Source organism: Aquarana catesbeiana, linkage group LG02, assembly GCF_042186555.1.
Source record: "Aquarana catesbeiana isolate 2022-GZ linkage group LG02, ASM4218655v1, whole genome shotgun sequence".
NCBI lineage: Eukaryota > Metazoa > Chordata > Amphibia > Anura > Ranidae > Aquarana > Aquarana catesbeiana.
In genome coordinates this window covers 705,314,899-705,340,062 of record NC_133325.1, presented here as the reverse complement: position 1 = coordinate 705,340,062, position 25,164 = coordinate 705,314,899, and the positions used below count along the sequence as shown (strand labels likewise).

Sequence of the window (25,164 nt, the reverse complement as noted above, 5' to 3'; positions counted from 1 at the left end):
TAGAGCTTTCTTTTGGTGGTATTTGATCGTCTCAGTGGTTTTTATTTTTTGCGCTATAAACAAAAATAGAACGACAATTTTGAGAAAAACGCATTATTTTTTACTTTTTGCTATAATAAATATCTCCCCAAAATATATATAAATTTTTTTTTTTCCTCAGTTTAGGCCGATACGTATTCTTCTACATATTTTTGGTAAAAAAAATTCGCAATAAGTGATTATTAAGCGCTTTGCGCAAAAGTTATAGCGTTTACAAAATAGGGGATAGTTTTATGGCATTTTTATTAATATATTTTTTTTTTTTTAAATGGCGGCGATCAGTGATTTTTATTGTGACTGTGACATTATGGCCGACACATTGGACATTTTTGGGACCATTGTCATTTATACAGCAATCAGTGCTATAAAAATGCACTGATTCCTGTGTAAATGACACTGGCAGTGAAGGGGTTAACCACTAGGTGGCAGTGTAGGGGTTAAGTGTGTCCTAGGGGCGTGTTTCTAACTGTGGGGGGGGGGTGACTACATGTTACACGTCACTGATCCCTGCTCCGATGACAGGGAGCAGAGATTGAGTGACACTGTCATTAGGCAGAACGGGGAGATGCTGATGTAAGGCGATCGCGGGTATCCCCACAGCGATCGAGTCCGCGGGACCCACGACCCGACTCACGGAGCTTGCCGCGGGCGCGCGCCGCCTCTTAAAGGGCAACGTACAGGTACGTGGTTTTGCCTGTACGAGCCCTTCTGCCGCAGTATATCTGCGTGAGGCGGTCGGCAAGCGGTTAAGGTATTTAAAGGTTACAATCATGTCTTTCCTTTCCTCCAGACTGTACATATAAAGTTCCTGAAGTCGCTCTCGATATGTTTTATTTCCCAGACCTTTCACCATTTTTGTTACCGGTCTCTGAACTCGTTACTTTATCAATAGGAGGAGTCCAGAACTGGACATAGTATTTCAAATGAGGTCTCACTAAAGATCTATATGGGGGAATCCTACTGGTGATCCCTCTAGTGATGTATCCTAGAATTATATTCACTTTTCCCACTGCCTGGTCACACTGTTTGCTCATTTTGCAATCATCTGAAATAATCTGTACCCCCAAATCTTTTTCCTCAGTGGTGCTGGCCAACACTGTAACCCCCCCCCCCCCCCAAAATGTTGTACACTTTAAAGGGGTTATTATTTCCCTTGGTGCACTATTTTACATTTCAGAAATATTTAACTGCAGTTTCCAATGCTTTGACCATTTTCCAGCAATGCCAAATCAGGTTTCATGTTGCAGACACCTCCAGGGGTTATTGACCCTATTACACACCTTTGTATCATCAGCAAAAGCCATCTAAACATGTTTTTTTTTTTCTTAAAGCAGAAGATAAAAAAAATTTGGGGGATTTTTTGCTTTTAAGGGTAGATGAAAGATTTGGGGTCTTTTAAACCCCAGATCTCTCTATAAGGAGGACTTGTATTGTTATTGCAAGGTATGTTTACATTCCTTGCGATTGCAATAAAAGTGATGAAAAACATTTTTTTAAAGGGACAGTGTAAAGATTATAAAAATATAATAAAGCGCTCCCGTCCCTGCGTGCTCGCATGCAGTAGTGAACGCAAACGTAGGTCACGCCCACATATGTAAACAGTGTTTGGACCACACATGTGAGGTACCACCACGAATGTTTGAGCAAGAGTAATAATTCTAGCACTAGACCTCCTCTGTAACTCTAGTCAGGAAACCTGTAGAAATTTTTAAAGCGTTGCCTATAGAGATTTTTAGGTACTGTAGTTTGGCGCCATTTCTTGAGCGCATGCAATTTAAAAAGCATGACATGTTCGGTATCTATTTTTTCTGCATAACATCATCTTCCACATTATACAAATTGGGCTAAATTTAGTGTTTTGTTTTTTTAATTCATTAAATTTATTTTCCTGACAGACTCCATGGCAGCCTACGTGTGGGTTAACCCCGCCTCCTCTCCAATGCTATAGGACCCCATTCCCATAAATGAGTGCTCACCACTAGCTACTGCGTTCCTTTTTTGTCCTCCTCTATGGACCTACACATGCTGTTCGCATCAAGATTGATTGAATCCAAGATTGGCATACCTGTGCGGTGCAGCTCAAAAGCCCAGCTATGAGCGGGCGAGTAGCTTAAAGAGGCTTGAATGTTCCCCCTTGGTGGATGGGTGGTCGCCTCTGTATGCCCGGCGGACAGTTCTCATCAACGGCTGGCAAGGTCTGTGGCTGTTTTCTCATACTCCATGGCAGTATTTCTATGTGTTGTCTGTATTTTCCCTGGTGGTCCAGTGTGTCCTATCCCCCTCGTGGCGGCTGGTTCGCGTGCGTTCCAGCCCGCCACGGCACTTCCGGGTTGCGGCAGTCTCCGCCGCTGGCACCTGCGCTGTTGCCACCCTGAGAGCGAGGTTTGGCTCGCGCATGCGCAGTACGGCGGCTCGTTCGTCGTCCGCGCAGGCGCCGTACGGTGGTTCCCCTTTGCGCGTGCGCAGTAGGGGATAATGATGTCACGGGCGGGGAATTTAAATTCCGCCCTCCTGTCCTGTTGAGTTGGGATCTCCCTTGGTAGGGAAAGGAGGAGCGGATCCCTGCTGGTCTCCAGGTGAGTGGTGGAAACCTCTGCAAAAAAAAAAAAAAAAAGAGAGCAAAATAATGGAAAATGTTCTTTTATCATTATATATGTTTATCTAAATATATATACTTATGCGGCTGGAAGTTGTTTTTTCTTTGCCTTGAATATACATTGGTACATGCTTTGTGCATATTAAAAAAAATAAATAAATAAATAAAATGAGGCAAGCAGAGTTTTTTCTTTTCTCTAAAACCTTTTCATATTTGATGCCTAGGTTTTCTTAGACCATTATCCCTGCAGACTATGAAAGTGACATTTCGTGTCCCTGGTTATGGACAATTCACCGCCTTTAAGTGGCCAGCCCTCACGCACAAGGTATGTGCTCGTGAGGGGAGGGGATGAGATTTATGCACATTATTGTCGTGCTGATACCATGTTCTGCCCCCTTCCCCAATTTTTTCTCTTCCCAGCCCTTCTAGGTCGGACCCGCTAAATGCGGTCCAGAATGCCAATGACCTTGCCAAGCCACAATACAATTCATCTTCATCCAGACGAGACTCACAGTCCGGATCCCACCAGAGGAGACGCTCTCGTTCCTCCTCAAGACACCGCTCCCACCGCCATGACAGCCGCTCAGACCACAGAGCCTGCTGGGGATGTAGGACACGAGTTCCGGAGGGCAAGTCCTTATGTGACCGTTGTTTTGCCCGTGCGGTTGGGGAAAAAGAGACGGAAAACCAGCATTTAGAGTCTCTTGTGAAACGAGTGGTACAGCAATCCCTAATGGAGAGGGAAGCACCTCGCACATTGAGCCAGTCTACCACCGCGTCTGGCCCGCCGGCGGAAGAGGCCCGCGATGATCCGGGTACTTCGCAGCCCTATATTACCTCTCCTGACTCCTCAGAGGGTGAGTCTATTAATGAGGAGGTCATTGGAGGGTTCGACTTCGCGATGGTTTCCCCTTTAATCAAAGCAATCAAGGAAGCCTTGAAGTGGGAAGACCCTTCCACTCCCCCAGCCAAGCAGAAAAAATTCTTCAAGCACCTGGGGAGAGAACGCGCAAACTTTCCGCTCCTTCCAGAGCTAAAGGAAATCATTGAGGAAGAATGGAGTAAAACAGAGAAAAAATCCTCCATGTCTAATAAAACCTCCAGATTGTACCCCTTCAAGTCAGAAGAAGTAAAGAATTTGGAGAATACTCCCCTTGTGGACGCAGCTCTTATGCGTCTGGCCAAACATGTGACTCTTCCTCTAGAAGACGCAGTATCTTTTAAAGATGGGCTCGAGAGGAAGATAGACCTAGATCTAAAAAGAATCTATGGGCTCGCGGGTATGGCCTGTAAACCAGCCCTGGCATTAGCGGCCATGTCTAAGGCCATGGAGGCCTGGACGGAGAACGTGGAAGCCTTCCTTAAAGGCGTGTCAGAAGAACTGGCTGGAAGTTCAGCAGCCGCAGAGCTGAAGCTTGCAGCGGTCTTCCTGGGGGAGGCGTCCATTGACCTGATCCGCCTTCTGGCTCGTATTATGCTGTCCTCAGTTACGGCCAAGAGAGCCCTCTGGTTGCGTCCCTGGCTTGCGGACCCTGGTTCTAAGCAAGCGTGGTGTAAAATCCCGTTTGAGGGGTCCTCACTGTTTGGCAATAAGCTTGACGATGCCATTACGCGAGCCACAGGTGGCAAATCGGGTTTTCTTCCCCAGGACAGGCGCATGCTGGGTCGAAAGAAGCCCCAGTTCAGAAGACGAAGTCCGGAGCGCTCCAGGGAAGCACGCTCCTACAAGCCTGGCCGGGACTTTAGGAAGAATTGGGGCAGAGGGCAGTCATCCTTCCGCAAACCCGTTAAAAATCAAACGTCCAGTGCTCGTGATCAGGCTAAATCTTTTTGAGGTTACGCCCGCCCAGGCGGGCCGGGTGGGGGCTCGTCTGCTCCTCTTCCGGCACGTCTGGGTGGCCTCGATCTCAGACTTCTGGGTCATAAGGACGGTCTCGTCAGGCCACAGATGGGCCTTTTCCAGGACTCCGCACCCAAGGTTCGTCTCCACTCTTCTTCCTCGGGCAGAGGATCAGAAACAAATTTTGCTGTCCTATGTGGACCTCCTGAAAATTCAAGGAGCAGTAGTACATGTACCACAGGACGAATGGTTTCAGGGGATATACTCCCCTCTCTTCCTAGTTCAAAAAAAGGGGGGCTCTTGGCGCCCAGTCATAGACCTCACATATCTCAACGGATTCATAGAGAATGGAAGGTTCAAGATGGAAACCTTGGTGACCATTCAGAGAGCCATACAACCAGGCGACTGGATGATATCAATCGACCTGAAGGACGCTTATTTCCACGTTCCAGTGGAAAAAGAATTTCACAAATGCCTCCGCTTTCACATTGGGTCAGATCATCTTCAATTTATTTGCCTCCCCTTCGGGCTGACAACGTCCCCCCCGGGTCTTTTCAAAGGTCCTCCTAGCTACGGTGGCACTAATAAGATCCAAAGGGGTACGTCTTTACCACTACCTGGACGACCTGCTGGTGCTGTCCCAGAGCAGGGAGCAGTTGCTGGTCCACCGGGATCAAGTAATCTCCACTCTGTCCAACTTCGGGTGGCTCCTAAACATAGAAAAGAGTCAACTGAGCCCAACTCAGCGTCTAATATATCTGGGAGCCCAGTTCGATACAGTGGCAAACACTATCTCCCTTCCACTACAGAAAATTCCTACAGTTCGAGACAGAGTCTCCCGGGCTCTACATGCACGGCAAATGAAAGCCTCTCAGTGCCTGAAAGTCGTTGGCACGATGGTTTCTACGACTCCCATGGTCAAATGGGCCTTATGGAGATTGCGTCCCTTCCAGTCAGGCCTCCTACGGCAATGGAAGTCACGGGACAAGAATCAGGTCATCCGCATAACATCTACAATGAGAAACAGCCTCTTCTGGTGGCTTCAGCGCAAGAACCTCCTGACTTGCCACTCCATCGCTCCCATCTCCTGGGTGACGGTCACGACCGATGCCAGCGGTACCGGTTGGGGAGCCCTTTGTGGGTCGAACCTGGCCCAAGGCAAGTGGGAAACATGTCTCCCCAACCCAGGGTCGAATGTCTTGGAACTTCGTGCGGCCTGGTGTGCCCTACAGTTCTTCTCTCATCTCCTGATGGGGGAGTCAGTGCTGTTGTGAATGGACAACACCACCGCAGTATCATATGTGAAGAGGCAAGGGGGTACTCGGAGTCCCACACTCCTTCGGGAAGTCGAGCCCATCCTATCGTGGGCGCAGAAATACCTTGCCAACATCTCGGCAGTCTTTGTCCCAGGCGTCCAAAACACTCAAGCAGATTTCCTGTCACGGACCGAGTTGGACAACAACGAGTGGTCTCTCCACATAGAGACGTTCAGGTGGATCTTGTCACTAAAGACCGATCCCGAAGTAGATCTGTTTGCTTCCCCCTGCAATCGCAAGCTGAAGAAGTTCTACACCCGGGGGCTCTGCAGTCAAGCCATCGGGACAGATGCCTTGACGGATCAGTGGAGGTTCAAGCGGGCATACGCCTTTCCGCCACTGCCAGTTATGCTGAGATTCCTGCAGAGGCTCCGAGCGGAGCCAGTGGAAGTGGTGACAATAGCTCCCTACTGGCCGAACAGGCCCTGGTTCCCTCTCCTGGTCCAGCTCAGCTGTCGAGACCCAGTGCCTCTCCCTCTCAGACCGGACCTTCTTTCTCAAGGGTCAGTCCTGCACCCTTGTCCTGCGGTGCTGAGACTGATGGTCTGGTTCCTGAGAGGGAGAGGCTGGAATCCCTAGGTTGTGCCTCAGAAGTAATATCCACTCTCATGAGCTCGAGAAGATCCAGTACAAATAAAGTCTATGGAAGGATCTGGTCCAAATTCGTGGAGTTCTGCTCTCCTCAGGGCAAGTCTTTTAGACATCCAGAAGTCCAGGACGTTCTCAGTTTCCTCCAAACGGGCCTAGATTTACATCTATCTGTCAGCTCTCTGAGAGTCCAAGTTTCGGCACTTTCGGCCTTCTCCGGCACTTCATGGGCAGTTCATCCTCTGGTTAGACAATTTTTCCGAGGCGCATCGAGACTCAAGCCCCAGAGAAAGCCTAGGTTCCCCAAATGGGACCTTCCATTAGTCCTTGACTCGATCTCTGGACTCAGTACTTCGGGGCCCTCCCCGCTCCCTATCAAGGTCTTTTCAGCAAAGGTGGCCTTCTTAGTGGCCATTACCTCAGCCAAAAGGGTCTCTGAAATTGCATCACTTGGTCACGAAGAACCCTTCCTAACGTTTTTCCCGGACCGGGTAGTCCTAATTCCTATGCTGGGTTCCAACCCAAAAGTGTCTTCAGTATTCCACGTCAATCAAGAGATCGTTTTACCTACATTTAGGACCCCAGGGTCCACTGAGAATCACCCTCTAGATGTTGGCGAAGCTATTAAAGAATATCTCAAAGTTACTTCTCCCTTTAGACGTTCTAGTCATCTCTTCGTGCTTCACTCAGGCAGCAATATAGGGAAGAAAGCCTCAACCAGGACTATCGCGTCCTGGATCGTACAGACCATACAACAGGCATATAGGGCTAAGGGCTTGGCTCCTCCAAAGGCGGTGACAGCCCATTCCACCAGAGGAATGGCAGCCTCGTGGGCAGCGGCTCGACATGTGGCTCCAGATACCATCTGCAAGGCAGCTTCATGGGCTTCTATTAATACCTTCATGTTGCATTATTGTATAGAGCCTGCCTCTCTATCCTCTGTAAACTTTGGGTTACAAATCCTATCGACCGATAGGACAAATTAAAATTTATGTTTTGATCATGCATACCCACCCGTGTGGTTGGCTAGTTATTTCCCACACGTAGGCTGCCATGGAGTCTGTCAGGAAAAAGGAAAATTTATTATCAAATACTTACCGTAATTTTCCTTTCCTGATGGACTCCATGGCAGACGGAGTTCCCACCCATTGGTCAACGAGTAGGCTAGTTACGGAACGCAGTAGCTAGTGGTGAGCACTCATTTATGGGAATGGGGTCCTATAGCATTGGAGAGGAGGCGGGGTTAACCCACACGTAGGCTGCCATGGAGTCCATCAGGAAAGGAAAATTACGGTAAGTATTTGATAATAAATTTTCCTTTTTTTTCTAAAAAAATTGCATTTGAAAAAATGTTGCGCAAAAAACTTTATACTCTAGGGTCTCTGCTAAAAAAATATATATAATGTTTGGGGGTTCTAAGTAATTTTTAGGGATGCACCGATACCATTTTTTTTTACAACGAATACGAGTACCGATACTTTTTTTTTAGTACTCGCCGATACCGATTACTGATACCTACCGCAACTGTTTTGTTTTAACTTCAGCTGTCGGCAATGGTACAAAGCATTTTATTTAGCGCTTTTTCAATGTCAAATGTGTAAATATATGTTAATATATATGTGTAAAATATTCACTAACAAAGCAAACGAAAAAAAAAAGTTTTAATTGTTTATCGTTTATAAAATAGACGTGAAAAAAAAAGCAGGAAAATAATAATTAAATGGAGAATAGGGAGTTTATTAAGGCTGATTAAAGTAAATTAAGGGTTATAAAGGGGTTAAACAGAGGAACATTTGTTCATCCCTTTGATCTGCAGATGAAGAAACAGAAAGATACAAAAAGAACAATGTTTCTTTTTATTTTAGCGTTTCAGTGCTGAGCAATGTTGTTAATAAACATTGCCGGCTGCTTTTTTTTTTTTTTGGACAGCTCCAATTACCGGACTTCTTTAACACTGGGGAGACCCACTGACAGCTCAAAGAGCCGAGCCTGAAAGTATCGGTTTCAGGTCTTGGTACCCATACTTGTGCAAATACTCAGTATCGGTGCAACCCTAGTAATTGTCTAGCAAAAAATAAAAATTTTAACTTGTCAGAAAAAGGCCCGGGCAGCAAGTGGTTAACAATACCTTTACCGAAAAGATGCACTAATACTTTGGCAAGATTACTTACAAGTCGGTACAATCTTTCACTTTTACACCAATCACCAGAAAGTCATCAATCACTCGATGCCAAACTTTCTCAACCACCTTTTCTGGATCTACAGAAGAAAAATGCTTTCCAGCAGAAGGGTAATTGCTCTTTTCTGTATCATTCCACAGGGAAACCAAATTTTCCTTAAAAGGAGAAAGCATAAAACAAAGGATTTTCTGTGTAGGTTCAAACTGACTTTGGATTTCTACCAAAATTAAAGCGGTATTAAACTGCAAAAGCGAACATTTTATTATACTGCAGCCTACCAATTCTTAGATGTGATGGCTGCATTAGTTTTATTTTTTAGGCTTCCTTTCCTTTATTTTCACCAGTCAGTAAGACCCCATTCACACAGGGGCAACACGACTTGCAGGTCACCTCAGCGAGGCGACCTGCAAACGACTGCCCGGGCGACTTGCAAAACGACTTCTGTATAGAAGTCTATGCAAGTCGCCCCCGAAGTTGTACAGGAACCTTTTTCTAAGTCGGAGCGACTTGCGTCGCTCCCCTTAGAATGGTTCCATAGCACAGAACGGGAGGCGACTTGTCAGGCGACTAGGTCGCCTGACAAGTCGTCCCTGTGTGAATGGGCTCTAAATCTGTTGTTTTTCAAACAAATAAGCCGTCCTAGAGATGTATCAGTTACAGGGTTGAGACAAACCATTTACTACTGACAGGGGTGCCTACAATTGTCAGCTTTTATTTATGTAAAACCTTTATCCCAGGAACAAAACTGTTTGCTGTAACGGATTATAAAATATGAGCTACAGTTTGGCTTGAAATTGTTGGTGTATCTAAATCTGCTAGTACATCTAATACTTCTCTCCCCCCAGACTGAATGCTGCTGTGCAATGGTGCCCCTTGAGCTCCTCCATCCAGAGTGGGGGCACTTCTAATACAGAAAGTGTGTTCCTGGCCAGATCACCGGGTGAAAACAGAGGGGAAAAAGCCAAAAGAAAAGAAAACTAATGCAACCATCACATCTAATGAATGGTAAGCTGCAATATATTACATTTTTGGATTTAAAGTGGTTGTAAACCCTCACATATACCCAGTGAATTGAACAGCTTTACGTGATACACAGAGATAAAACAAATCCTCCTACATAGGTTTTACTTGTTTATCTGCAGTCTTCTCCTCCCTACACCCCTTCAAAAGGGCAGATCTGTGCAAAATCTTCCTTCATCTGTCAGAAACACAGAAGAGGGAGCGGAGAGACTGCAGTTATAGTGTGTGAGAGCTGATTGGAGGAAAGCAACACACCCCCCTTCACAAAGCAGAAGAATTGTGTTCTGAATAAACAAGCTTTGTTCTGAGCCCCCCCCCCCACAAATTTATCTCATGTGTCAGGAAAACTTCTCAGAAGAGACTCATGCTGATAACAGAGGAATGAAGAACCGGAGAGAAATGACACTTAGAGCTTTGGGGAGAGATACAAAAACACTACAGAAATATATGCTTTGCTCAGATTCCATGACTGAGGTTTACAGTCACTTCAATGCCACTTATTACTATTACTACTATAGTCTGCACCCACACATGATCGTGGGCCGCAACTTCAAATGCCTGAAAAACACGGGCCGCGTTTGTGATGCTATTACTTCTAATGGCACCCAAATTGCGCCACGATTTTTCTGCGATTGTCATGCAGTAAGTTGCACTGCAATTGAACGGGTGACGCTTGTCGCTTAAAAAGGAACATGAGCATCTTTTGGACGACAGCATCACGCGTTGCTATTTCCTGCGAGCCATTAAAGTAATTGCATTGCAAATTTATGAGCACAACTGTATATTCTACATATTTTTGGTAAAAAAAAAAAAAAATCGCAATAAGCGCATATTGATTGATTTGTGCAAAAGTTATAGCGTCTGCAAATTATGGGAAAGATTTATGGCATTTTTATTATTATTTTTTTTCTTTTACTAGTAATGGCGGTGATCTGCGATTTTTAGCAGTACTGCGACATTTTGGCGGACATATCGGACACTTTTGACACATTTTTGGAACCACTGACATTCATACAGCGATCAGTGCTATAAAAATGCACTGATTACTGTGTAAATGTCACTGGTAGGGAAAGGGTTAACACTAGGGGGCCATCAAGGGGTTAAATGTGTTCCCTAGTTAGTGTTGCTAATTGTATGGAGATGTGACTGACTGGGGGAGGAGACATATTGCTGTTCCTACTTACTAGGAACACACGATATGTCTCCTCTCCCCTGACAGAACAGGGATTTGTGTGTTTACACATAGAAATCCCCGTGCTGGCTCTCATGCCTGTGATCTCGCCCGCCGGCCATCAAAGGATCTTTAACCACTTCCCGACCTGATGCCGCAGTAATACTGCAGCAGGTTGGCTCCCCTGCACGAGCCGACGAAGCTGTATGTCGGCTCTTTAAGGTGCTTTAGCAGGCGTGTGTGTCCCCGGAGCTGATGTGCGTGCTCGGGGGGCGCGATGACCGCCGGGCACCCATGATCGCTCGTGACAGAGCGAGAACCACGATCTGTGTGTGTAAACACAAAAATCCCAGTTCTTTCAGGGGAGAGGAGACAGATCGTGTGTTCCTACTAAGTAGGAATAAGTAGGAACACCGATCGGTCTCCCCTAGTCAGCCCCCCCCCCCCCCCCCACAGTTAGAACACACCTAGACATTTATACAGTAATCAGTGGCTATTTTTGGCTCTGATCGCTGTATAAATGTCAATGGTCCCAAAAAAGTGTCAAAAGTATCCGATCTATCCTCCGCAGTGTCGCAGTCATGATAAAAATCGCTGATCACCGCCATTACTAGTAAAAAAAATTTTTGTAGACGCTATAACTTTTGCACAAACCAATCAATATATGCTTATTGAGATTTTTTTTTACCAAAAATATGTAGAAGAATACATATATTCATTATAGCAAAAAGTACAAAAGATGGTGTTTTTTTTCAAAATTGTCGCTCTTTTTTTGTTTATAGTGCAAAAAATAAAAAACGCAAAGTTGATCAAATAGCACCAAAAGAAAGCTCTATTTGTGGGGAAAAAAGGACATACATTTTATTTGGGTACAGCGTTGCACATAATAAATGTCCAGAAAAAAAAATATAACATTTCCTAATCAGTTTAGGCCGATATGTATTCTACATATTTTTGGTAAGAAAAAAAATCTCAATAAGCGTATATTGATTGGTTTGTGCAAAAGTTATAATGTCTACAAAATAGGGGATAGATTTATGGCATTTTTATTATTTTTTTTTTTTCTACTAGTAACGATGGTGATCAGCAATTTTTAACGTGACTGCAACATTGCGGCGGAAAGATCTGATACTTTTTTGGGACCATTGACATATTTGTGGGGAAAAAGGACATCAATTTTGTTTGGGTACAATGTCGCACCACCACGCAATTGTCAGTTAAATCGTTGCAGTGCTGTATCACACAAAATGGCGATAAAAAATGCATAGGATGCATTAAGGTGAAAAAACATAGGGGTTTACAACCCCTTTAAGTGCTTGTTTTGCCTAGAGCAGAGGATAAAGCCTGACACTCACCCAATCCTCCAATCCACCGGCAAACAGCACACCTCCACGTTCCATAAGTGAACTGTTCCTGGCGTCCTCACATCCAGAGCAGGTCTATGGAGTCTGCTCTGGGCTGGATCATCAAGAACAGACTGCAGGGGGTAAGAAGCTGCAGGGACTGGTCTTGTGCGGGCAGGATCAGAAGATCAAGTAAGTAAATTTCCCTTCATTTCTCCCCTAGACAAAAATGAACAATTAACAAGTTTTTTTTTGTCTGGAGTTCAGATTTAAATTGAAAGTTTATGTAAACCCTAAGCATGACCTTCTCATATTTGCTAGCTTTTGGTCTGTTTTAAATATCACTGGAAGAATTTTGTAATATCTGTTTAATAAGTGCAAAAATACCTGCCAGAAATGCACACAGCTTTTTTTGTGGACTGAGTGCTGTCAACCCTGCCCAGTGTCTTTTGCTAAACTACCCAATCATGCCTATTCTCGGATTTCCACAACTTTAAGACTAATTATTCTGTAGTCCAAGATAAGAACTGGAAGGACTGTGAGATAATGTAGCAAGTGTGTGGAGGACACAGGACAGCTCTGGATTTGCTGAGAAAAGCAACAGTTTTTTTTTTTTTTTTAAATTGCAGGGTCTTTAAGATGACAAAGAATGAGAAATTGGCATGTATTGATATTTACTGCACTTTTTTTTATTTTGCGTTGATATACGCTTTACGTGTCTAGTAATTATTACTTTACCTCTTCTGCAGAGCGTACTGTTGTCTCCTTGCCCAGGGACATGTTTATTAATGCCTCACATGATGACTGGAGCACTCTATCCTGAACCTGAAGGTGGTTTTCCATTTCCTCAAGAGATAGTAATCCAGCCTAAAGGCACAGAAGTTAGGAGAAATCGTAAGAGGCACAATATTGAAATTTACAGAGCACCATATCTGCAAGACAATATAGGATAGACTAAAACTGGTGCACACAGAGTGTGGCACAGCTGTGTATAGTAACCAATCAGCTTCTAGAACCATAAGAGCCGGTTTACACTGGGACGACTTGTCAGGCGACTTAGCCGCCTGACAAGTCGCACCCCGTTCTGTACAATGGAACCGTTCTAATAGGATCGATGCAAGTCACTCCGACTTAGTAAAAGGTTCCTGTACTACTTTGGGGGCGACTGGAGGCGACTTGCATTGACTTCTATATAGAAGTCGTTTTGCAAGTCGCCGCTGCTGTCGCGTGCAGGTCGCCTGAGGCAGTCGCGCTGCAAGTGGTGCTGCCTCAGTGTGAACCAACTCTTACAGATCAATGCCAAGTCCTCAATGTCAGTCTCCCAGGTTTACACTCTGTATTCTGGTGCTGACAGATTAGCTGTAGCCAATCACAGATCACTAGTATTCACAGCTGTTATGTACTTAACCCATTCATGACAGTTGAAAGCATTGCTGGTTCAATGTTCTTCATTGCACCAGCAATCAAAGTGTTAAAAAATCCCTGATCACCCATCCCCCCCCCCCCCCCCCCCCCCCCGAGTAGTATCATTTTATATTTATTTAATTTCTTCATTTTACAAAAAACTGTGACAAACAAATTACAATTTCAAAAAACTTGCCATGTCCCTTACTAAATGCCTCAGACTCTCTACTTTCCAAAAAAGGGGTAAGTTGGGGGGTATTTGTATGCTCCTGACATTTTAAGGGTCTCAAGAAATGACTGATCAGTTTTCAAATATATACACCATATTTTGTGTATTGTTATTATTATTATAATACAGGATTTATAGAGCGCCAACAGTTTGCGCAGCACTTTACAATGTAGGTATGCTATAACTTTTTTATAGACTAAATAATATACACTTATTGGGATTTGTTTTCACCAAATATATGTAGCAGAATAAATTTTGGCCTAAACTCATGACAAAATTTGATTTTATTGGATTTATTGGATATATTGAACGTTTAGTCTTTTTTTCATTTACTATATCGCAAACAATGAAAAACAGTGGTGATCAAATAACACCAAAAGCTTGATTTGTGTAAAAAATTGATAAAAATGTAATTTGCGTACAGTATTACATGACCGCGCAATTGCCAATTAAAGTAGCGTAGTGCTGAATAGTAAAAAAAATGCCCTGGTCATGAAGGGGATAAAACCTTCTGGAGCTTCAGTGGTTAATTGAACAAGCTGAAGTTAGAAGCTGATTGGTTACTATGCATAGCTTCACCAGATTCTGTATGTACTGGTTTTAGTAAATCTCCCCATATATGTCATACAACAACACAAGCCTTGCTCCGTTCACAATAAACAAAGAAGTTACATATTATCTGAAGAAAATATTGCTCAAATAGGCTACAGAAAAAGAAGAAAAAGGCCAAAAAAATAAAGCAATACTATGTAAATAGCCACAATTTAAAGTTCAAGTCCACCTTTACCGTATTTCTTCCTGTAACATATCTGCTTTGCATACCTCACTTTCTTTCCTCTTCTTCTTTCAAATGTTGTTGGTTCCCATGTGTTATCGGTACACATACAAAAGTGGTTGGAATTACCTTAAAGGGATTGTAAAGTTAGAAGGTTTATTATCTTAATGCAATCTATGCATTAGGATAAAAAACCTTCTGTGTGTAGCAGCCCCCTCAGGCCCACTAACAACTTCCCTGAGGTCCCTCTCTGTCCAGTGATGTCCATGAATGTCTCAGCTGTCTGGGATTCTCCCTGCTGATTAGCTGAGAAACAGCAGTGGCGCCATTGGCTCCCACTGCTGTCAATCAAAGTCACCTAGCCAATCAGGAGAGAAAGAGGGGGCAGGGCTTCATGTCTGAATGGACACAGGTAGCTGTGACTCGGCTCGGGGCACCCCATAGCAAGCTGCTTGCTGTGGGGGAACGCAACAGGAGGGTGGGGCCAGGATCACAGAAGAGGGACCCGAAAAGAGGAGGATCCGGGGGAAGCTGCGGCGGGTGCAGACTGGATATAACCCCCCTCCCCTTGTGACCGAGAGAATCGGCAGGTAAGTGTGCCGCGGACCGCAAGGGGAGAGTGACAGGCAGACAGGGGAGTGATGGGAACAGTAATAGGCAGGCTGCCCCGGGGGGAGACCGTAGGCACTGACAAGCCCTGCAAGTGTCGTATTGCATAGGGAATTGAGCAGAGCAGTCATAACCAGTTAAAATAAAAAAAAAAAAAAAATGACTGTGTCTAGTGTGGACGTTGGGTATTGTGGAGTAACGTTTTTTGTTGAGTATTGTGAGTACATGAGTATTGTGTGTGTATAGTAAGTACTTGTGTTTTGAGAGTACCTGGGTATTGCGAGTACCTGGGTATTGCGAGTACCTGGGTATTGCGAGTACCTGGGTATTGCAAGTACCTGGGTATTGCAAGTACCTGGGTATTGCAAGTACCTGGGTATTGCAAGTACCTGGGTATAGTGAGTACCTGAGTGTTGTATGTACCCGTTTATTGTGAGTACCTGTGTATTGTGTGTACCTGTGTATTGTGAGTACCTGTGTATTGTGTGTACATTAGTGTTGTGTGTACCCGAGTGTCGGGAGTACCTGAGTGTTGTCTGAGTAGTGGTGGGGATCGTTAGTACCTGTGTATTGTGGGTACCTGTGTAGTGTGAGTGCACGTGGGTCCGCGGGTGCACATGATCTGCAAGTACCTGTGTATTGTCTTGTTGAGTATTAATGTCAGGAAGCTAATTGTTAGATAATATGGACAGGGTATAATCCTCAATCCTCATTAAATTGTTAGGTACGATGCCCGGCGGGTGTGAAGATGCGACTTGGTGTACATCTTGCGGCATGTATGCATTCCTTGATTATCTGATTGAGGGAGAATACTGCTGTGCAAAATGAAAGCACATTGGAGAGCCAGGAACGTACCCGGCAGGTGCCGGCAGGGGCCAGCACAGAGGCAGGTGAAGACAAAGAGGTGTAGGCACCATTAAAGAGTAGATGGGTGACAGGAAGGGTAGAGGGGGAAGTGCCAGGGAGGCTGATCCAGGGCTGGAGCATCCCAATAAGTACGCTCCATTGAGTGACATTGGTGAAACCAGTCAGGGACCAGCACTGCTGGGGCTGAGGGACTCTCCTAGCTGCCAGGAGAAGAACTCCTCCAGTGAGAGTGGGGGGGGGAAGCGAAGGTAAAGGAAAGACAGATTCTGGTAGTAGGGGACTCAATTTTTATTATTATTATGCTTTCTACCGGGTGCTCGGGTTTGGCACATCATGGATCTGGTGGACAGATTACTGGGAGGGGCTGGGGAAGACCCGGCTGTCATGGTGCACGTTGGCACCAACGACAAAGTCAGGGGCAGATGGAGTGTCCAAAAGAACGATTTTAGGGACTTGGGAGCTAAATTGAGGAAAAGGACCTCCAAGGTAGTATTCTCAGGAATACTACTGGTACCTCGAGCCACACCAGAAAGGCAGAGGGAGATTAGGGAAGTAAACAAGTGGCTGAGAAGCTGGTGTAATAAGGAGGGATTTGGGTTCCTGGAGGACTGGGCCGACTTCTCAGTTGGTCACCAGTACTATAGAAGAGACGGACTGCACTTAAATGAGGAAGGTGCAGATCTGCTGGGAGTAAAGATGGCCAAAAATTTAGAGGGGTTTTTAAACAAGGCGACGGGGGGGGGGGGGGGGGTCCAGAGGTAGAGATAGTCAGCATGGAACATAGTCCAAAGGGTAGTATTGGGGGCATTAGTAATAGCTAATTAGGGAGCTAGGGAGGAGGTGGAATCCTTATGGGTAGAGCTCCAAAGGGATGAAGCTAAGAGGAAAGTAATACTAGGAGTATGCTATAGGCCCCCTAACCTGAGGGAGGAGGGGGAAACGGACCTCCTATCACAATTTGCATTAGCAGCAAGGATGGGAAGTGTTATCATAATGGGGATTTTATTTATCCGGACAGACTGGGCAGGGGAACCACACATTCGTCTAAGGCTTGCCAGTTCCTAAATGTCTTGCAGGACAATTTCATGGGTTAGATGGTAGACACACCAACTAGAAATAAAGCATTACTCGATCTACTGATTACCAACAATACAGACCTGAACACGGATGTACAGGGCAATTTAGGAAACAGCGATTACAGGTCAATTGGCTTCAGTATAAAACACACAAATAGGAAACATAAGGGCAATACAAAGACACAATTTTAACAGAGCCAACTTCCCTAAACTACAAACCTTGCTACAAGGCATACATTGGGATTAAATCTTAGGAACAAAGAACACAGAGGAGAGATGGGTTTGCTTTAAGAGCATATCAAATAAGGGCATCATCCATTGCATCCCATTGAGTTGGGTAATAAATTTAAAAGCGTGAACAAAAGTCCTGGATGGCTTAACTCCAATGTAAAAATGCATATAAAAGCAAAAGAGAAGGCCTTCAAAAAATACAAGTTTGAGGGATCCTCATCAGCATTCAGACTTTATAAAGAATGCAACAAGAAATGTAAGGGTGCAATTAGGACGGCTAAGATAGAACACGAAAGACACATAGCGGAGGAGAGCAAAAAAAATCCCAAGAAATTCATTAAGTATGTAAACAGTAAAAAAGGAAGGACACCCTGGGTTCCTGGAGGACTGGGCCGACTTCTCAGTCGGTAACCGGTACTATAGAAGGGACGGACTGCACCTAAATGAGGAGGGTGCAGATCTGCTGGGAATGAAGATGGCCAAAAAGTTAGAGGGGTTTTTAAACTAGGTGATGGGGGGGAAGGTCCAGAGACAGTGATAGCCAGCGCGGAAGATATTCCAGAGGGTAGTATTGGGGGCATTAGTGGTAGGTTAACCAAAGCACAAAAACACAAGGTGAGTATAGTAGCAAGTCCAAGTTGCAATCTTGAAACACCCAATACGAGGACAATATGCGACCGGTCTAAACTATGTGGCATGTTCACCAATGCCAGGAGCCTGGCGGACAAGATGGGTGAACTAGAGATACTGTTGTACAAGGAGGATTCGGATTTTGTGGGAATTTCAGAGACCTGGTTTAGCAGCTCTCATGATTGGCTGGCAAACATTCAAGGGTATACCCTATACCGCAAGGATAGAGAGGGTAAAAAAGGGGGAGGGGTATGCCTATATATCAAGAATAATGTACAAGTGAATGTGAGAGATGACATCACTGAGGGGGCTAGGGAGGAGGTGGAATCTTTATGGGTAGAGCTCCAAAGGGATGAAGCTAAGGGGAAAATAATACTGGGAGTATGCTATAGGCCCCCTAACCTGGGGGGGGAAGTGGAGACGGATCTCCTATCACAAATTGGATTAGCAGCAAGGATGGGAAGTGTTATCATAATGGGGGATTTTAATTATCCAGACATAGACTGGGCGGAGGGAACCGCGCATTCATTTAAGGCTCGCCAGTTCCTTAGTGTCTTGCAGGACAATTTTATGGGTCAGATGGTAGACGCACCAACTAGAAATAAAACATTACTAGATCTACTGATTACCAACAATACAGACCTGATAACAGATGTGGAAATACGGGGCAATTTAGGTAACAGCGATCACAGGTCAATTAGTTTCAGTATAAATCACACAAATAGGAGACATGAAGGGAACACAAAGACACTGAATTTCAAAAGAGCCAACTTCCCTAAACTACAAACCTTGCTAAAAGGCATAAATTGGGATAAAATATTAGGAACAAAGAATACGGAGGAGAGATGGGTTTGCTTTAAGAGCATATTAAATAAGGGCATTAGCTAATGTATCCCATTGGGTAATAAATTTAAAAGAGCGAACAAACATCCTGGATGGCTTAACTCCAATGTAAAAATGCATATAAAAGCAAAGGAGAAGGCCTTCAAAAAATACAAGGTTGAGGGATCATCCACAGCATTCAGAATTTATAAAGAATGCAATAAGAAATGTAAGGGTGCAATTAGGATGGCTAAGATAGAACATGAAAGACACATAGCGGAGGAGAGCAAAAAAAATCCCAAGAAATTCTTTAAGTATGTAAACAGTAAAAAAGGGAGGACAGACCATATTGGCCCCATAAAGAATGAGGAAGGACATCTGGTTACAAAGGATGGGGAGATGGCAAAGGTATTGAATTTATTCTTCTCCTCAGTCTTCACGAGTGAATCGGGGGGCTTCAGTAACCAAAACTGCAGTGTTTATCCTCATGACACAACACAGGAAGCACCTACATGGTTAACAGAGGACGGAATTAAAATTAGACTTGAGAAACTTAACATTAATAAATCACCGGGACCAGATGGCTTGCATCCGAGGGTACTTAGGGAACTCAGTCAGGTGATTGCCAGACCGTTGTTCCTAATTTTTACAGACAGTCTATTGACTGGAATGGTACCAGCTGATTGGAGAAAAGCCAATGTAGCACCAATATTTAAAAAGGGCCCAAAAAACATCCCTGGGAATTACAGACCAGTTAGCCTAACATCAATAGTATGTAAACTCTTGGAGGGGATGACAAGGGACTATATACAAGATTTTAGTAATAAGAATGATATCATTAGCAGTAATCAGCATGGATTCATGAAGAATCGTTCTTGCCAAACCAATCTATTAACCTTCTATGAGGAGGTGAGTTGCCATCTAGATAAAGGAAGGCCCGTAGACGTGGTGTATCTGGATTTTGCAAAAGCATTTGACACAGTTCCCCATAAACGTTTACTGTACAAAATAAGGTGCGTTGGCATGGACCATAGGGTGAGTACATGGATTGAAAACTGGCTACAAGGGCGTGTTCAGAGGGTGGTGATAAATGGGGAATACTCAGAATGGTCAGGGGTGGGTAGTGGGGTTCCCCAGGGTTCTGTGCTGGGACCAATCCTATTTAATTTGTTCACAAACGACCTGGAGGATGGGATAAACAGTTCAATCTCTGTATTTGCAGACGATACTAAGCTAAGCAGGGCAATAACTTCTCCGCAGGATGTGGAAATCTTGCAAAAAGACCTGAACAAATTAATGGGGTGGGCGACTACATGGCAAATGAGATTCAATGTAGAAAAATGTAAAATAATGCATTTGGGTGGCAAAAATATGAATGCAATCTATACACTGGGGGGAGAACCTCTGGGGGAATCTAGGATGGAAAAGGACCTGGGGGTCCTAGTGGATGATAGGCTCAGCAATGGCATGCAATGCCAAGCTGCTGCTAATAAAGCAAACAGAATATTGGCATGCATTAAAAGGGGGATCAACTGCAGAGATAAAACGATAATTCTCCCACTCTACAAGACTCTGGTCCGCCCGCACCTGGAGTATGCTGTCCAGTTCTGGGCACCAGTCCTCAGGAGGGACGTACTGGAAATGGAGTGAGTACAAAGAAGGGCAACAAAGCTAATAAAGGGTCTGGAGGATCTTAGTTATGAGGAAAGGTTGCGAGCACTGAACTTATTCTCTCTGGAGAAGAGACGCTTGAGAGGGGATATGATTTCAATTTACAAATACTGTACTGGTGACCCCACAATAGGGATAAAACTTTTTCGCAGAAGAGAGTTTAATAAGACTCGTGGCCACTCATTACAATTAGAAGAAAAGAGGTTTAACCTTAAACTACGTAGAGGGTTCTTTACTGTAAGAGCGGCAAGGATGTGGAATTCCCTTCCACAGGCGGTGGTCTCAGCGGGGAGCATTGATAGCTTCAAGAAACTATTAGATAATCACCTGAATGACCGCAATATACAGGGATATGTAATGTAATACTGACACATAATCACACACATAGGTTGGACTTGATGGACTTGTGTCTTTTTTCAACCTCACCTACTATGTAACTATGTAACTATGTAACCTATGACAGACCATATTGGCCCCATAAAGAATGAGGAAGGATATCTGGTTACAAACGATGGGGAGATGGCGAAGGTATTGAATTTATTGTTTCTCCTCAGTCTTCATGAGGGAATCGGGGGGCTTCAGTAATCAAACCTGCAGTGTTTCTCCTCGTGACCCATCACAGGAAGCACCCTCATGGCTAATAGAGGACAGAATTAGAATTAGACTTGGGAAACTTAACATTAATAAATCACCGGGACCGGATGGCTTGCACCTGAGGGTACTTAGGGAACTCAGTCAAGTAATTGCCAGACCATTGTTCCTAATTTTTACTGACAGTCTACTGACTGGAATGGTACAAGCAGACTGGAGAAAAGCCAATGTAGCACCAATATTTAAAAGGGCCCAAAATACATCCCTGGGATTTACAGACCAGTTAGCCTAACATCAATAGTATGCAAGCTCTTGGGGATGATAAGGGACTATATACAAGATTTTAGTAATGAAAACTGTATCATTATCAGTAATCAGCATGAATTCATGAAGAATCGTTCTTGCCAAACCAATCTATTAACATTGTATGAGGAGGTGAGTTGCCATCTAGATAAAGGAAGGCCCATAGACTTGGTGTATCTGGATTTTGCAAAAGCATTTCACACAGTTCTTTATAAACGTTTACTGTACAAAATAAGGTCCGTTGGCCTGGACCGAAGGGTGAATACATGGATTGAAACCTGGCTACAATCGAGAGTTCAGAGGGTGGTGATAAATGGGGAATACTCGGAATGGTCAGAGGTGGGTAGTGGATGTACTGGAAATGGAGCGAGCACAAAGAAGGGCAACAAAGCTATTAAAGGGTCTGGAGGATATTAGTTATAAAGAAAGGTTGCGAGCATTGAACTTATTCTCTCTGGAGAAGAGACGCTTGAAAGGGGATATGATGAGGAAACCGTGGCAGAAATAAAAATCACCTCACAAAGAGCTCACAGGCACTCACTGCAGCTGAAGCAGCTCCAGTAACCTCACAAGATACAGCATCAGGGCGCTCTCACAGACAGAAAATGTCACAGCAAGACTCTCCATTTGAGTCAGATACAGAACAAATCCTCTCACAAACTTCTCCACAAGACTCCTCAGCATCCCCAATAATATTATTACAATTTGAAAAGATGCTTCATAAGGCTTTAAAACAAACCTCAGACCAAATAACAAAAAGCCTAACCAAAGAAATAAGAGAGCTGGGAAACCGCACCGCAGCCTTAGAAATAAAAATGGATGAAATTGAAATTACAACCCAAGAAAATATAACAGAATTGGAACAATTAAAAAAAGAGAATTTAATACTTCAAACTAAGCTCGAAGATTACGAAAATAGAGCCAGACGTTCAAACTTGCGCATAAGGGGAATACCTGAAACTGTGACAGACCTGCAATCTACTATTACTGCTCTATTAAAAGAACTAAAGCCAGATTTCCCTATTGAACGTTTAGAACTGGACAGAGTACACAGAGCCCTCACAGCCAAAAAGAAAGATGGACCCCCACGTGATATAATCACAAAATTTCATTATTACAGAACAAAAGAACAAATACTAATTGCTGCAAGAGAAAAAAAAGGAACTTAATTTTCAAGGACACAATTATCAAATTTTTGCTGACCTATCCCAACTTACTATTACTAAAAGACGATCCATGAAACCCCAACTAATGGAACTGCAACGCCACAACATTATGTATCAATGGGGCTTCCCCTTTTCAGTCAGATTTAACTACCAAGGTACAATTTACAGAAGCAGATCAGCAGATGAACTACAACAAACCCTTTTAAAATTAAATCTGACAGAACCCACAAGCAGCAACACTCCCACACGCAGAAGAATGGCATCATCTTCACCTTCAGGCAGCACCCAGAAAATTTCAGAACAAAATGGGAAGCATCATTCTCACAAAAGAGGCCGTTATGCCACATCATCCATGGACCAAGAAGATTCAATGGACTGACATCCTAATTCTTGATATCTCTTCATTTATTATACTAAGAGATGGTTCTCTATAAAAAAACTATATTTATAACTGAATGTAACTGCATTCTGATAGTCACACACTGTGTGGGATCATGTTACATTCCAGTTATATTTCTTATTACTTCTGATTCATATAGCCTTAGAATATATAAGTGAAATAAGGAAATTCTTGTTCAGTTATATATTATCAGGTAATAACAATAGATTTATTACTTTTTAAGACAAATATGTTCAATAACCCAGAAGTAATGGAAGCTTTTTCTTTCTTTTCTTAAAACAAATATATTATTACCTAACTAGTTCCTAGAATTATGTTTTTGTTTATTCTAATCTGAAGCAATACAACCTCAATTTTATGAGTTAACATATCTAAACAGTTACATATGAATAAAATATGTAATTGTTTACTCTAAAAGGGTTAAAATCCCAAAATAATTCAAACTATCTTCATCAATACCAAAGTTATTAACAGTACCTTTCTAACTGAATTATTTAGCCTAGGGCAAGACTAACCATATACAACCACCCTGGAATAAATAATTTCAACAAAAACTATATTCTGCACTCCAATTAATGAAACATCATTTTGATGTCTTTTGACATAGCACTTCTCTCCTGTAAGCGGAAGATCCGTGTACCCCCATTAGCCCTCCTCATTCTCCCAACCATATTATGTGGGAGTGTGACGAAGGCACTTATTCCCCTGAGAGAGATATTTATTCTCTTTCACGGGTAAATTGTGATTACTTGCAAAAAATAATTTATACAATGTATCATCTAATCTCATATGTTTTTTGTTTACTCTTTACTCCAGAATTCACTGGTTTCTTTTCTATCTATTCATCTCTTCAGTCCACACAGGTTGATCTGCGCAGTCAGCTCTGCAGAACAAAAAGTAAGTCAAAACTATTTGATCTGTTGCCATGGCACCACTGAATATACTTTCCCTGAATGTTCAGGGAATAAATGTCCCTCAAAAAAGGACCAAAGCCTTCCGTACTTTCCATAACAAGAAGGCTCACATAGTATGCCTCCAAGAAACACACTTCACCAAAGATTCTACTCCAAAATATATTTCTCCTTTTTATCAACAAATTTACACGGCTTCTGCCTGTACCAAGCAAAGGGGAACTCTAATTGCATTTCACCGATCCACACCATTCACCTTATCATCAGAAATTAAAGACCCAGAAGGTAGATACCTGATACTCATGGGTTATATAATGGATACAGCAATCACGGTGATTTCCTACTACGCTCCTAACAAACAACCTACACCATTCCTCTCACATATATTACAAGTGATTAATACACACAAAATAGGAACAGTGATAATGTGTGGGGATTCGAACCAGGTCCTCCTCCCATTTCTAGATAAATCACCTTTTACACCATCCAAAATAACCTCTAGATTACCTTTTTCTCAACTTCTTTCCAAATACAATCTGGTAGATTCGTGGAGAGAAAGTAACCCAATGAAAAAGAAATTCACTTATTTCTCGCACCCTCATCAAACCTTCACCAGAATAGATCATATTTTTCTAACAATAGGAATGATACCAGAAATTATTGCATCAGATATAATTCCGATTCCGTGGTCTGACCATAATGCAGTATACACTACTATAGCCTCAGCCATACCAAAAGCGCATGACCCAACGTGGTACTTACCGGACATAATGCTCAAACACCCACTACATCAGATGGCCATTGAACAAGCTTTAAAGGAATACATATCAATTAATAATACAACAGACATCTCCCCAATAACACTGTGGGAAGCTCATAAGCCTGTCTTGCGTGGTACAATACAAAGACAAATGGCACTATTTAAACAGGAACGCAAAAATCTAGCAAAAAAACTAGAACTCAATTTTAATGCAGCCTACATATCATTTCAAGATAATCCATCTCAGAGTACAAAATCTCATCTGGAAAAATCTAGATTGGAATACGATCTATTTCTCACTGAGTCAGTTGATAAATCCCTCAAACGCTCCAAACACAATTTCTACATGAATACAAACAAACCAGGTACATATTTGGCTCGGGCATTAAATTCAACTAACAAATCTTTCAAACCAATACGTTTGAAATTATCAAAAAATGTTTACACTTGTAATCCAGTTAAAATAGCCCATAAATTTCACTCACATCTCGCAACTTTATACAAGACAAACAATGAATTTAATCCTACAGAGGCTGAATCCTTCTTCTCAAAAATAACCTTACCTGAGTTATCTCAGAATCAAAAAAGCAGTTTGGATGAGCCTATAACTATAGATGAAGTTGCTA

The 25,164-nt window shown here is 43.3% G+C and overlaps 1 protein-coding gene across 2 annotated transcripts in view; it reads right to left on the bottom strand.

The window, feature by feature from the left end:
* The window catches only part of FANCB (FA complementation group B), a 110,222-nt gene that overhangs the window by 24,474 nt on the left and 60,584 nt on the right, over nt 1–25,164 (bottom strand). The window contains exons 5-6 of one of the 2 annotated variants that reach the window (XM_073616947.1): nt 12,832–12,960; nt 8,551–8,714 (exon numbers count right to left, since the gene is read on the bottom strand). In XM_073616947.1, the coding sequence (XP_073473048.1) occupies nt 8,551–8,714; nt 12,832–12,960 (293 nt within the window). The remainder of the gene's footprint in view (nt 1–8,550; nt 8,715–12,831; nt 12,961–25,164) is intronic. The other variant, XM_073616948.1, reaches the window with a different exon arrangement.